The 13,159-nt window shown below is 40.3% G+C and overlaps 1 protein-coding gene across 2 annotated transcripts in view; it reads left to right on the plus strand.

Annotated features, from left to right (window-relative positions):
* Positions 1-13,159, plus strand: part of CDON (cell adhesion associated, oncogene regulated) — a 717,042-nt gene that overhangs the window by 670,848 nt on the left and 33,035 nt on the right. Inside the window, exon 19 of one of the 2 annotated variants that reach the window (XM_044080827.1) lies at positions 3,941-4,140. The exons of the other annotated variant lie outside the window; for it this stretch is intronic. Within the exon in view, the coding sequence (XP_043936762.1) occupies positions 3,941-4,140 (200 nt within the window). The remainder of the gene's footprint in view (positions 1-3,940; positions 4,141-13,159) is intronic. 2 annotated transcript variants of the gene reach the window in all.

The following is a 13,159-nucleotide window of genomic DNA, read 5'->3' on the forward strand; positions in this document are numbered from 1 at the left end:
CAGAGGTAGGGTTGACCATTAAGCCCAGCAAATGTCAAGTGGGTATGGCAGAGGTCTCCTACCTGAGACATAGATTGGGGAGTGGTAAGATCAGGCCAGAACCTGCCAAAGTAGAAGCCATTCAGACATGGCCTGCACCTGTTACCAAAAAGCAGGTGAGGGCAGTCTTAGAGACAGTAGGGGTACTGCAGAAAGTTTGTCCCCAGTTATAGTACCATAGCTGCTCCCCTCACAGAAGTGACATAGTTAAACAGAGCCAGCCAGCAAAATGTCAAGTTGCTAAGATGGGAGCCTAGGGTTGCAAGCATATGATATGTTAGTGCAGCACTGCAGTGGGATTAGTAATGCCAATGCAGATGGGCTATCAAGACAGGGAATGGGATAAGGTATACTCAGATAGACCTAACCCTTTCAAGTGATGTTTCTCAGGGGTCACTTGAAAAACTAACTTGAGTTCTCTGGGGGGGGGGGGGGTGAAGATAGATGAAGGCTGCCAGCCTAGCCAGATAGAATTTTGTAGATAATTCTGTCATTTGTAAATATTACTGTAAGCCACAGGCGTGTTCTCTTAAATGTGAAAAGACGGCATTGGATATTGAACTGCAAAAATGTAACAACAGTGCACTGTGCTGTAACAAAGCTGATAGGTCAGTTCTTTGATATCAAAATTCAAGCCGATATGTCTAGAGGGGAGGCATCCTTCCTATTGTTTTAAGACCAGAGTTAATGGCTAGAATTTGTATGTATAAATGTCCTTTATTGCTCTGGTTTCTGACCAGGTGTAAAGAATGTAAATGTAGTTTGTTAGCCTGGGAACACCAGAGAAGTGTGAAGAATGAAGTCATGTGAAGCAGCTCTGTGTTATCAATTTAGAGAGAGAGAATCAGAGAGCTCTAAGTATTTGTCTTCAGACCATCCAGCATCACCAATACTGTCTTGCTCTGTATGCAAGTTTATTTTAGAACCGTGTTTTCTCTTAGAAATAGGAATTAGGAAGGTTAGACCAAGTGTTTTTCGGTGTTGATGTCAGAACCTTTCTTACGGTATAAGCATTTCTCTGTGATCTCTGTACTCTTGACTAGCGTTGTGTAGTAAGAAGTCTTGCATTTTTATTATTTATTATTAAATATTTTTAAACCTTTCAACTGTGGCTGTTTTGTGTAGAGATAATTTAAGCTCTAAGAGTACATTGCACGTATATAGTGATACTGTACCAAGTCACTCCAAATACGTCTTGACTGTTAGGTTGCACTTACCATTTGGATAATAATATTGCACAGTAATAATTGGACACCCCTTTAATAAGGGCCTTTGAGTTGCTGATAAATATTGTCTGGGTGGCGGCAGTGATTTCTACCATATAGTCTGGGTTAAAGGGGCACAGCTGGAGAACCTGTGCCAGCCTTCCCCAGGAGTGTCTGTGTGGTTGTATACAACTCTTAGCTCAAAGTGTGTGTGTGTGTGTCAACTACTTGGGCAGGGACACAAAGCACTGGTTGGACAGAGAAGGGTGCAGGATGTTTTAGCTTGCCCACTAGGCTGAGATCTTGACCCTATAGCTTTGCCAGTGGGGAGTCTTATTGGGGACCTGGAGAGAGAGGGAGAAACCAGCCCCAGACTGACTGTGATCTGTGTGTGGCTCTTAAGGGAAATTGTACTTTTACTGTGTGTATATTTATTCTAATTTCCCTATATGGACGCCCCTCACTGGTGTTAGTGGTGAGGATTGAGGCTCCTTGATTGCTGGGCCAGTGCACAGGCGTCAAAGATATGGTAAAGGATTTTGTCTATAATGATCTGCACATCAAGAGGACTCCAGGTTATCATCTCGCTTAAGCACCCTAGAGGTGCTACTTGTTATTGATGTATATATTGTGATGCATCCTCCTTTAGCCCTTTTCTGTGAAGCTACTGGTCTAAAAGTGTGGAAGTTTCTGAAACCTCACACTGATTGGGTACTCTGCCTCTTTAAACCATGTGTCAGTAGCTGCACAGATGTCTGTATTCTTGAGTAGGATGAAGGCTTGGAGTGTTTTTTTTTTTGTTTCGGCTGCTGGCATTGAGCAGTAACACCTTAAGGTTCAGTTGAGTTGATTTTGCTGGGTCAGTAGGTTTGTGGGGGAGTAGACAGTTTTAGCCAGTATTCAAAAGTCTAGAGGGGAGAGATGCAGATCATCCTTGGCAAAGCAACTTTGTCATTTAACCATGTCCTCCCAAGCTGATAAATACTGGATACCCTTAGAATGACCCCAGAAAGACAGCCAGTTGTTGAAATAATTTGTTTGCTCATATTATAGCTTTATCCTTGGTGATGGTAATAGGCTGCTCAGTGCCAAGCTCATTCCACCCAGAGACAAGTCGTTGAAACTCCCCATAATGTCTCTCTCTTTATAGTCCAAAGAGGTACAACTCGTGTCATTGACACTTACATGGACTATGATGGAATCATACTGATATCTGTGGCATAATGATTTGAGTGTGCGCGCGATTTGGTAGATTCTGGCTCCAGATAAGCAACTAACCATAATCCTCTCCTTGTTCAACCTGGTTTAGACAGGCATCAGCACATTAATGGAGTTCCCTATGACAAGTGCCCTGGGAAGTGTTTGCTTGTCTTAGGGACTTGATGTTTGGGACTCCACTGAGTGTGACATTATGTGTGGTGGTAGGAGGTGTTTTTTCTGAATGCCTTTGGGCTTGCTGAGGCACATATTTGACAAAAGGGTGATGTAGGTGATCAGCATATGTTGGTCAATGGTGTGTTGTGTACTGTGTATGAGGTGGTTGCTTTGTGCATGGTTTTGATAACCTGATTGTGCACTTGTATGCAAACAGTTTAGATACCAGTGTCATTGTGAAGTACAGCTCTTGCATACTGTGTTTGCTTCTTTAAGGATTAAGTTGTTATCAGTAAACATGAGAAAATTGCTGCATTTTCTCAAGATGCCCGTGTCCGCCAAACTGGCTGCAGAGAAATTAGGAAATAACCATCAACCAGCTACAAGGTCCCACATTGTTGTGGAAGGTAATTTAAGAGAGAAACAAACACGCTGACTTTATATGCTGTCACTGCCAGGACTGCTCTGTGTAATTCCCCAATTCACTAAAAATTAGGTGCATTCCACTAAAAGTCATTCACCTGTTGGAGTGGCCTCTCATCTGGTAGGATAAGTTTAGACCCTCAAATGGAGAGGTTGGATGGAGAACTCTTACTGGCTGGCTGGTGGTCAGATTTACCAAGGGAATAAAGTTATTTAAAATTACCAAAAAAAAAAAAAGCAACAATGTAGTTCCAGTTCTGTGCTGAACATAGATTCAGTTTCATGACATTAGTATATACAGTAAACTAGACTCTAAATGTAGTGCTTTCATGACATTAGTGTACATAATAAATGAATCTCTGAATCATCTACATAGTAAAATTTATTTAGTGTATGCTACCATTGGCTTTCACAACTTTCTTCAACATCTTTGTCTAAATATCATGTTTTGTAAAAGGCTTTGTGATAAAACATTATAACAAAGTTTGGGGTGTGCTAATGGACTTTAATGAAACATGTATGCTGAGTAAATGCAAACAAATCTGAATTTTAAAAGCATGTATAATTATACAGTAACAGATGAGTAGGCATACTGAATACATATTGAAGTAGCAGGTGATAATTCTGTGTTTGATGCAACTATTGGAGAAGATTTGATTGTGAAAAGCAAGCTGGAAGAACCAACGATCAACTACTGTGATGGCCACTAGATTTCACAGAAGGAGCAGACAGGTTGAGGAAATCTGTATGAGTGAAGGAGGTAGACATTAAGGTAGAAATTTGAGACAACATGATAGTAGGACTTGTAAATTACAAAGCCTCTTAAAGATTTCAGAAATTGGCAGATGTTTCAGCAGGATGCATAGCACTTTGAGTAACATTCTACATGTGATTCACAGAGTGGCTGTTCATCACCAAGACAGTATGGAGATGGTGCCCCTAAATCATGTCATAGTGCCTCGATGTCCCGCTCTTGCCAGCACAGAGTGCAAAGAAGTAATGGAAGAGGATGACAGCAGAAAAGATGAACTTCATTTGCTCCCTTCACAGCACTCTTGTCAAGAACACCTACTTCAGCGATGCACAGACAGTGTGGAAAGTGAGTCATAGTTAATTTTTTTTTTATTTACCTTTTAGTATAAAGTTGTATTCAGTGTAGTTAACACAGAAACCTCCAGTTTTTTATGAGAAGTGAAAGGTTTGACAGTGTTGGAAATGTAACATGAAAGCTAAATGGAATAGAGCTTCAAACAAAGGACAGATGATGAAAAGGACATCTTTGGAATATAGTTGGTATTATCTGGGGCAGTGGGAGAGTTTGTCAATTGCTCACATTTTTGCCTCATATTTTAAGTCTTTTCCTTATAAAGTTTGTGGTTTTCTGATAAACTACTGATGATTACAGTCAGTTAATAGTGACCAGGGTTGCCAGAAGCTGTTGAAGGGGGGGGGGGGGGGCAAGAGGGGCACTTAGTAATTTAAAAAGGGCAATTTTTTTATAGGTATTTACTACCATTACAGGAGCATCAGCTTGATGCAATTTGTTTCATTACGGGTAATTGCCCATAAATTTCTTACAAAATTAGAAATTACGCCAACCTGTGTTGATATGAGTTGGTATGTGTTAAAGAAGCAATGACGGTACTTTTAAGTCAAGCATGCCTTTCTGAAATATGTTACTCTTTTCTGTACAACTTATCAGTGGAGAGGAATTAGCAGACAAAAGTACTTGATGCAGTACTTCACCTGCATAGAAAGAACTGCAATAGCTTTGTAAGCAGGGATGCAGCGGATTTGTTTCTGATCATAGTACTGACAACATACCATACACTTTATATTGTGCCGCTGTAAATATGCAAGCTGTAGTACTGCTAAAGCTTGTGCATTTCCTACTTCATAATAAAGTTTACAGTGGGCTGCCAGGACTGTGGTCAGAAATAGAAAAGCACAAAGTACCGTAACAAAAGTGGGAGAAAGTACTGTGTTTGAGTTTGGAGTCTAAGTAGCAATAATGAAATAAAACGCAAGCTTGTATACAAACAACTCAGCTGTCATGTATTGAGGTAAAAAGTGTCTCAGCAGAACTGCAAAACTGTTGGTAGGATAATATTACATCATACAAACTAGAAATGCAAATAAGAGTATTACATCTACAGTGTATATGAAAAGTGTACACACCCCTGTTAAATGCCATTTTTGTGATATAAAAATGAGACCACAGTAAATCATTTCAAAACATTTGCCACCTTTAATTTGACCTATAACCTGTACAACTCGATTGAAAACAAACAAATCTGTTAGGGGACAAATAAAAAAACATGCAATAAGCTGGTTGCATAAGTGTGCACACCCTTAAACTAATAGTTTGTTGAAGCACCTTTTGATTTAATTACAGCATTCAGTCTTCTTTGGTAGGAGTCTCAGCATGGCACATCTTGATTTGGCAATATTTGCCCACTCTTCCTTGCAAAAGCACTCCAAATCTATCAGATTGCGAGGACATCTCTTGTGCACAGCCCTCTTCAGGTCATCCAACAGATTTTCTATTAGATTTTGGTCTGGGTTCTATTCCAAAACTTTAATTTTCTTCTGGTGAAGCCATTCCTTTGTTGACATGGATGCAAAAGCAGATGCCTGAAGGTTTTGGGCCAAAAGTGACTGGTATTTGGAACTGTTCATAATTCCCTCCACCTTGACTAAAGCCCCAGTTCCAGCTGAAGAAAAGCAACCCCGAAGCATGATACTGACCCCACCATGCTTCACCGTGGGGGTGGTGTTCTTTTAGTGATGCAAAGTGTTTTTGTGCCAAATGCACCTTTTGGAATTGTGGCCAGAAAGTTCAACCTTGGTCTCATCAAACCATAACACATTTTCCCCAGATGCTTTTGGGGGACTTGTGTATTTTGCAAATTTTAGCTGGGCCTGGATGTTTTTCTGTGTAAGAAAAGGCTTCCATCTTGCAAGCCTACCCCATAGTCCAGACATATGGAGAATACGGGAGATTGTTGTCACATGTAGTACACAACCAGTACTTGCTAGAAATTCCTACAGCTCCTTCAGTGTTGCTGTAGGTCTCTTGTCAGCCTCCCTGACCAGTTTTCGTCTTCTCTTTTCATTAGTTTTGGAGGGACATCCAGTTCTTTGCAGTGTCACTGTTGTCCTATATTTTCTCCACTTTTTGATGACTGTCTTTACTGTGTTCCGTGGTATATCCAATGCTGTGGCAATTTTTTTGTACCCTTCTCCTGACTGATACCTTTCCACAATGAGATCCCTTTGATGCTTTGTAAGCTCTCTGTGAACCATGGCTTTTGCTGTAGCAGGCAACTGAGTAAATGTCAGTCCTTACTAGGCCAGCTGAACTTTATTTGGAGTTGATCAGAGTCTCTTTAATTGATGGCAGTGTGTACCCAAGAAGACTGAATGCTGTAATTAAATCAAATGGTGTTTCAACAAAGTATTAGTTTAAGGCTGGTGCTTCAACAAAGTATTAGTTTAAGGGTGTACACACTTAGCAACCAGTTTATTGTACATTTTTTATATTTTTCCCCCTAACAGATTCATTTGTTTTTCAATTGAATTGTACAGGTTATAAGTCAGATTAAAGGTGGGAAAAGTTTTGAAATTATTGTGGTCTCATTTTTTTTATATCACAAAAACCCGGCATTTTTACAGGGGTATGTACACTTTTTATATCCACTGTATATGTCACTTACCAGAAGAACTGCAAAACAAGTTCTCCACTAATTACATCTGGTTGGATTATTACAATTGACAGTAATGGACTTTATAACAGTGTTGTATCACCTCAGAAGTTCAACACTGATGCTTTCAAACAGATTTCACAGCACTAAATGAAAGCAGTGATTAGCATAATGGACATTCAGGGCAGTCGAATTCTGTATAGTAAATGTAGCAGCATTTTCAATGCAAAGTGACATCTTATTGAAGTTTTCAATGAATGTGTTTCTGAATCTGCACCCACTTTTTCCATGCCATACATCCTGACCAAATCTTACTATAGCACAATTAAACTATGGCAGTAACAAGCTACACAGAAAACACTTTAGGGTATACTTATTTATTCTTTAAGTAGGTAAGGGGAGTAGTTCAACTCTTTTTACCCATGACCTGAGCTCACATAGTGTAATAGAATGGTAGAAAATGAAATATCATAACAAACTAAGAGTATAAAAGACTAAACATTACAAAACTGTATGACAATGTAGGCTACAAAACAAGAACTGTAGTATAGTGTGAATTAAATGAATGTATCAAAGACGATTTGGCATATTGAAAGGAAGCAACAGTTGTATACAGGCTATTTACAATTTACAGTGAGTCAAACATTGAACCCAAGTTAAACTGTTTAAAACATTATATCCAAGTGAAGGTATTTATAGGTTCATAGGTCGGTACTGGGCTATCTGCCGAAGGCATATATTAGCCCAGCCACGTTGTGCAGTATACACCGCCCCTTTAGTAGTTCCCTAGACCCTTGTACTAGCAGCTAGTACCCTTGCCCCCTATCTAGTAGTGCTGTTGGTGTGATCCCTGGTGTGAACTTTCTGTTACCCATCCACTCATCAAGGTTCCTCTTGAAGAGTGATAGTGAGGGGCTCTGTCTTATGTAGTTCGGGACCCTGTTCCATAGTAAGGGAAGTCTCTGCGAAGGGAATCTATACCTCCAGCATGTTCTATTCATTGTTGTGTTGAGGTTTATATCCCTAGAGCGTGTAGCTCGAGTAGATTTGGTTTTGCTAAGATGGAGCATGTTCAACAATTCTGGGTCGGACATGGCTCTGTACGTTAGACAGAGATCGCCTCTGAGAAAGCGGTATGCAACAGAGAACAGTCTTAGCTTTTATTTAAATCCAATTTGCAGCAAGTCAAACAGTACTATATCTTGCTCTTTTAAAATCAGTGGCTCTCCACTGAGACAGCTAAAAGCATAAGTTACCCTCAAAGGCAATGCACAGTTGTGCACAGAGCTCATTGTAAATGAAGCTACATATACTGAGACAGAAGATATAGCAAGCCTACTGACCAACAAATTCAGCTGCTGTTTTACCCTTCTTTCCCCCTCAACTTTCCCTCAGGAAATTTCAAATATAACAAATATAACTCTTCCTGTTCTCAATAGGGAACAGGTCCTTAATGCTCTCTCTAAGGCCAAAAACACTGCATCATTGGGCCCAGACAGTATCCCAGGATGCCTTCTAAATAGTGTGAAACATGACCCATCCAACCCTCTGGAATTGATATTTAACTATAGCCTTCAAACAGGCTTTGTGCCTCATGAATGGAGAACAGCAACAGTTGTCCCTCTGCACAAACGTGGGCCATCTACAGACCATGGAAACTACAGACACACGTCTCACTAGTCATATATGCAAAACCATGGAAAGAATTATTATGGAAATGATCAGTAATGATATAGTAAAATTCCATCAGTAATGATATAGTAAAATTCCAGACACTGGACTTGACCATATTTGGTTTCATCAAGGACAGGTTATATCAACTCAAGTGGCGGAGTTCTTTCAAAAGGTCACCAAAGCAATGGGTAAGGGCAAAATAGTTCACACTGGTCAAGGCACTGGAAACAATACCCCACTTGAGCATTGGTTATAAATTCAAGAGGTTACTTACAAATCCATATGTCACCCAGTGGATAGGTGACTGGCTCACAGACAGGACACAGGAAGTTAAAACTGGGGAGTCCACCACTACAAAGAGGCCAGTCACAAGTGGAGTCCCTCAGGGATTGGTCCTTGGACCACTCCTTTTTGGCATTCACTTCTCTGAAGTCAAGGCTAATGTCCGTGGTCTCTAGCTGAATAAATTTGTAGATGATTGCAAATTAGGAGCTGTCATTGAATCCCACACCAACGTAAATGTACTCCAGGAAGGGCTGATTGAGACAGACAAGCAGTGGCAGAGCCATGGAAGAACACTGAATGCCAAGAAATGCATAACAGTGTCCTTTTTGGAAGTCATCCACCCCTGTTAACTATCATATTGACACACCCCTTAGAGTTGACCCAGAACTCAGGGACTTAGGGACAATCATAGACAGTAATGTAGCCTTTGACCATCACATGTCTACAGTAGTGAGGAAATCCATGAAAATAGCATTATATGTTAATTTGTGTAACTTGCCACACAATGTACTCATTCAATTGTTCCAGGAAGATGAAATGTGTGTGTTAGCACTGAACTAAAACAGGTTACTTTACAACTTTCCAAAACAAGTGACGTGTCCATTCATTTCTCTGCACAAACTCCTTCAGAATTTCTGTACAGTTCAGCTTGTCAGTCCTTTCTTTGTGGATGTGCAGAAACATTAGATGATTGTACCTTTTCCGTCATAGTAGATCTTAAATATGATTTTATTCTGTGTTGGGTAAAAATGTCATTTCCCCAGTTGCTGTACTCATTGGTACAAGGAGGTAAATGTGTAGTAGCTTTACTACTTTAGTGTACAGCATTTGCTGTTGGCAGTACTTGCCCACCAAAGCATCAATTATAGTGTCAATAGAGTGCACAGTTGTCACCTCTGGTTACACCTCCTGTATAATTCCTAGGAGCAGCTGCAGCTGTGCAGACAAACTTATCAGTGTTTGTTTTTACCTCCATACATTCTCTCAACTTGAGGTAAAATGGCAAATTAAGTGCTATTGGCTGCTTGAAGCAGCATCCATGGAAGACAGTAAGGTGTACGTTTCCTGATCAAAACAACAGTTGAGTTCAAAATGGCATGCATCGATACACTCAAAGTACATTTGACAGTACCAGTGTTTAGCAGAATCATGGTGGTGAATGAGATGCAGTACCATCTTGTAACCTTGCTGGGACTGCGTGCTTTCTGGGAAGCTTTGGCTCTTTAACCGTCTGTATTTGCTGAGCTCTGTCCTTGATGGTGTCAAAACACTTGATCAGAGTTATTACATTGTCTTTGCAAGTTTAACTTGGTTATTCATACTAATTATTGTAGTTTGTGCCATCAGTGTTTTTGCTTGTAACATACTTGCTACTTGTTCCGATACACTAAATATGTTATAGGAAACAATAAGTCCAAAGTATGCTATAAACTTGGTCAACATCATTAACAACCCTCTGGCTTTAATTTGTACGTCAAAAGTCCTGTCATGTTGAAGGTCTTATAAGTGTCAGTCTTTTATAGTTGGCTAAAATACCCTTCATGCTCTTTGCTCTAGCTGTCCATCTTGTTGGAAAAAGTAAATGCAGTCCTATCATACTATATGGATCATCATCTCCTGATACTCTGCTTTCAAAATGAGCTATTCTCCGAGGTGATGCACAAATGAGTATAGTAGCAACTTGAACAAAAGAAAGGGCATCATCAATAGTAATGCTAGTTTTCGCACAGTTTTGCAACACCAAATCTAAGGAATGATTGGCACAGTGGCCATTTAGAGCAAGTGGATTGTCTTTTCTAATTCTGATAGCAGATGTTCTTCATGTTTCACTGTTGCAGTCATTACATTTGGGGTAATCTGCTGGCAGGTTGCCCTCAGTCGGTCTGAATTCCAAAGTCTTGGGTCCTGCGTTGGTTGCTGTCTTCTCTTCCATGACGTCAGGGGTATAAAACATGCAGCCGTCGCCATTTTCTTTAGTCTTTCTTGCCGTGCGGTGTCCGAAGCAGAAGCAGTTCGCAAGTGCCGGTCGGCCGACTACTGAAATGTTTGAGTTACAGAACCGAAGTCTTCACTAAAGCTAAGTACCCCATTGGGGAAACTTTTTTCTTGCTTTTTACTGATGTCAGAAAAAGTTAATAATTGTAATACTTGTGGGAAGCAAATACCTCATAAGGATTTCCATTTATACTGTATTCCTTGCCTAGGACCTGATCACAACGTGCCTGGCTGTCGGTTTTGTGCTAGATTTAACCAACGCACTATTAAGCATCTGTCTATTTTTGCATCAAAGTATTTTGGAAACAGATTTAACTACCCAGAAATGTCATCGGATAGCAATCCGACTACCGGAGTACATAAAAAAAGCAAAGAAAAGGACAGAGAAAGGCAGTCGAGATCCAAAACAGACGACTAAGCTTCTCCTAAGCCATTCGCCGGCTTGCATTCAATGAGGTGCCTTTGCAGCCCCTGATACCCGCTACCTTTGAGTCGCAGACATAGATCTCGTTGCCTCTCCTCAAAATTATCAGTTGAAAAGATTCTGCACAATGACTTATCACAGACAAGCATGGAAAGTGGACGCCCTGTCCTTCATTTGGAAAAAAACTATCAGTTTACGCCTTTCCTCCTCTACCTCTTCTACCCAAGGTCCTCCTAAAAGTCAGACAAGAGAAGCCAAAGATGATATGAATTGCCCTGGACTGGCCCCGCCAATACTGGTACCCAATCCTAAGGAACTTGTCTCAGTACCCAGCTTGGGCCTTACCTCAAAGACCACAACTACTGTCCCAGCAAAACAATCAGATCCTGCACAATCAACTACAGACCTTGAAACTGGCAGCATGGTTAATCATGTAATCATACAAACGACATCTCTCAGTAAAGCTGTGATGGATGTCATTTTGGAAGCCAGAAAGCCTATTACAAGAAAATCTTATGTTGACAAATGGAAGAGATTCTGTGCTTGGAATCATGCAAAAGGAACTGATACAGCAGAACCACATATTCCTCAGATATTACAATGCTTAACTGAGATGCTTGACAAAGGCCTATCTTTCTCATCAATCAAGATCCATACCTCTGCCATTTCGGCTCATTACAATACAGAGCCACCAATCTTTTCTCATCCTTAAATAAAGCAGTATCTTAGAGGAGCCAAAAATTTAAGGCCTCCTAGAAGATCACCATTACCTGCATGGGACCTCAATTATGTGTTGGAAAAGCTCACCCTGCCTCCATTTGAACCAGCTGCTACCGCTGATATAAAGTTCTTATCATGGAAGACAGCTCTTCTACTAGCAATTACTTCAGCAAGAAGAGTTTCAGAGCTGCAGGCCCAGGACTTTGGAATTCAGGCCGACTGAGGGCAACCTGCCAGCAGATTACCCCAAATGTAATGACTTCAGCAGTGAATACACTCTAACATCTACATTTATGGTAAGTGTACACAACTGTACTTTCCAGAAATGCATCCACTCACGTTGGCTGCTCCATCATATGCTTGTCCTTTTAAGTTTTCCAGTGACAAATTACACCTTAATAAAACATCTTTCGGTGAATTTGTGATGGCTTCTGCATCTGTCTTTTCCATTTTATGCATTCCAGTAAAATCTTCCTGCATACTGAACTCTGAAGTGACACCCATCGGGCACACAGTCATTTGTTCGTGCTGACATATGTCTCAAGATTCATGTGCTGTTATGGAATAAAGCTTAGATTTGCATCTAAGCTTTATTCCATAATAGCAGCACCTAAGGAGATTGTCCCTCCTGCACCCACTTCATCAGCTCTGGTACATCATCTGCTCTTGTCAGCATCAACTGTCTCATATTGCTTTCCCTTTTCTTTTCCACGAATAGCTAGTCCTTGTCTTACTAAAAATGTTATTGTTGTCCCCTGCTTTTGGAACAGTGTACACTTCAGTTGAACCTGGGAATGTTGCTGGTTAAGTTGAGCAGCAATGTTCATTCTACTGTTTTTGAAGGCACTGTACTTCTCATCAGCTTCACGGTGGAATGAGATTAGTTGATGTTTGTTAAATTTTTTTATTCTTTCAGTCACTGAATCCAGTCAAACAGAATGTAGGCTCACCACAGTGAAAAGATGTAAGGAAGTTTTCTTGTCACTGCACCATGGCAGTAATAACAATATACACATCCTTTGGACTGGGAGTAGGTTAATCAAGAGATAGATGAAAATCATTGTGGTTGACAACTTTTGTATTCAGTTTTTGATTTACTACTCTCAATAGTTTCCATAAAACAGGTTTATTTTATATTTCCTGGTTGGAAAATCTCATAAGTATTGCTGCAGCAAACTGATCTGCATGCTAGAAAAAAGGAAGGATCAGTAGTCATACATGCTGGCTCAAATGGAGCAAGTGGCATTTTCTCAGCTGCATGATAAGTACTTAAAGTAGGATCATTTTTAAGAACCATCTCCACTTGCATTTCTTTT

Source organism: Protopterus annectens, chromosome 8.part0, assembly GCF_019279795.1.
Source record: "Protopterus annectens isolate FY-2018-M chromosome 8.part0, PAN1.0, whole genome shotgun sequence".
Taxonomy (NCBI): domain Eukaryota; kingdom Metazoa; phylum Chordata; order Ceratodontiformes; family Protopteridae; genus Protopterus; species Protopterus annectens.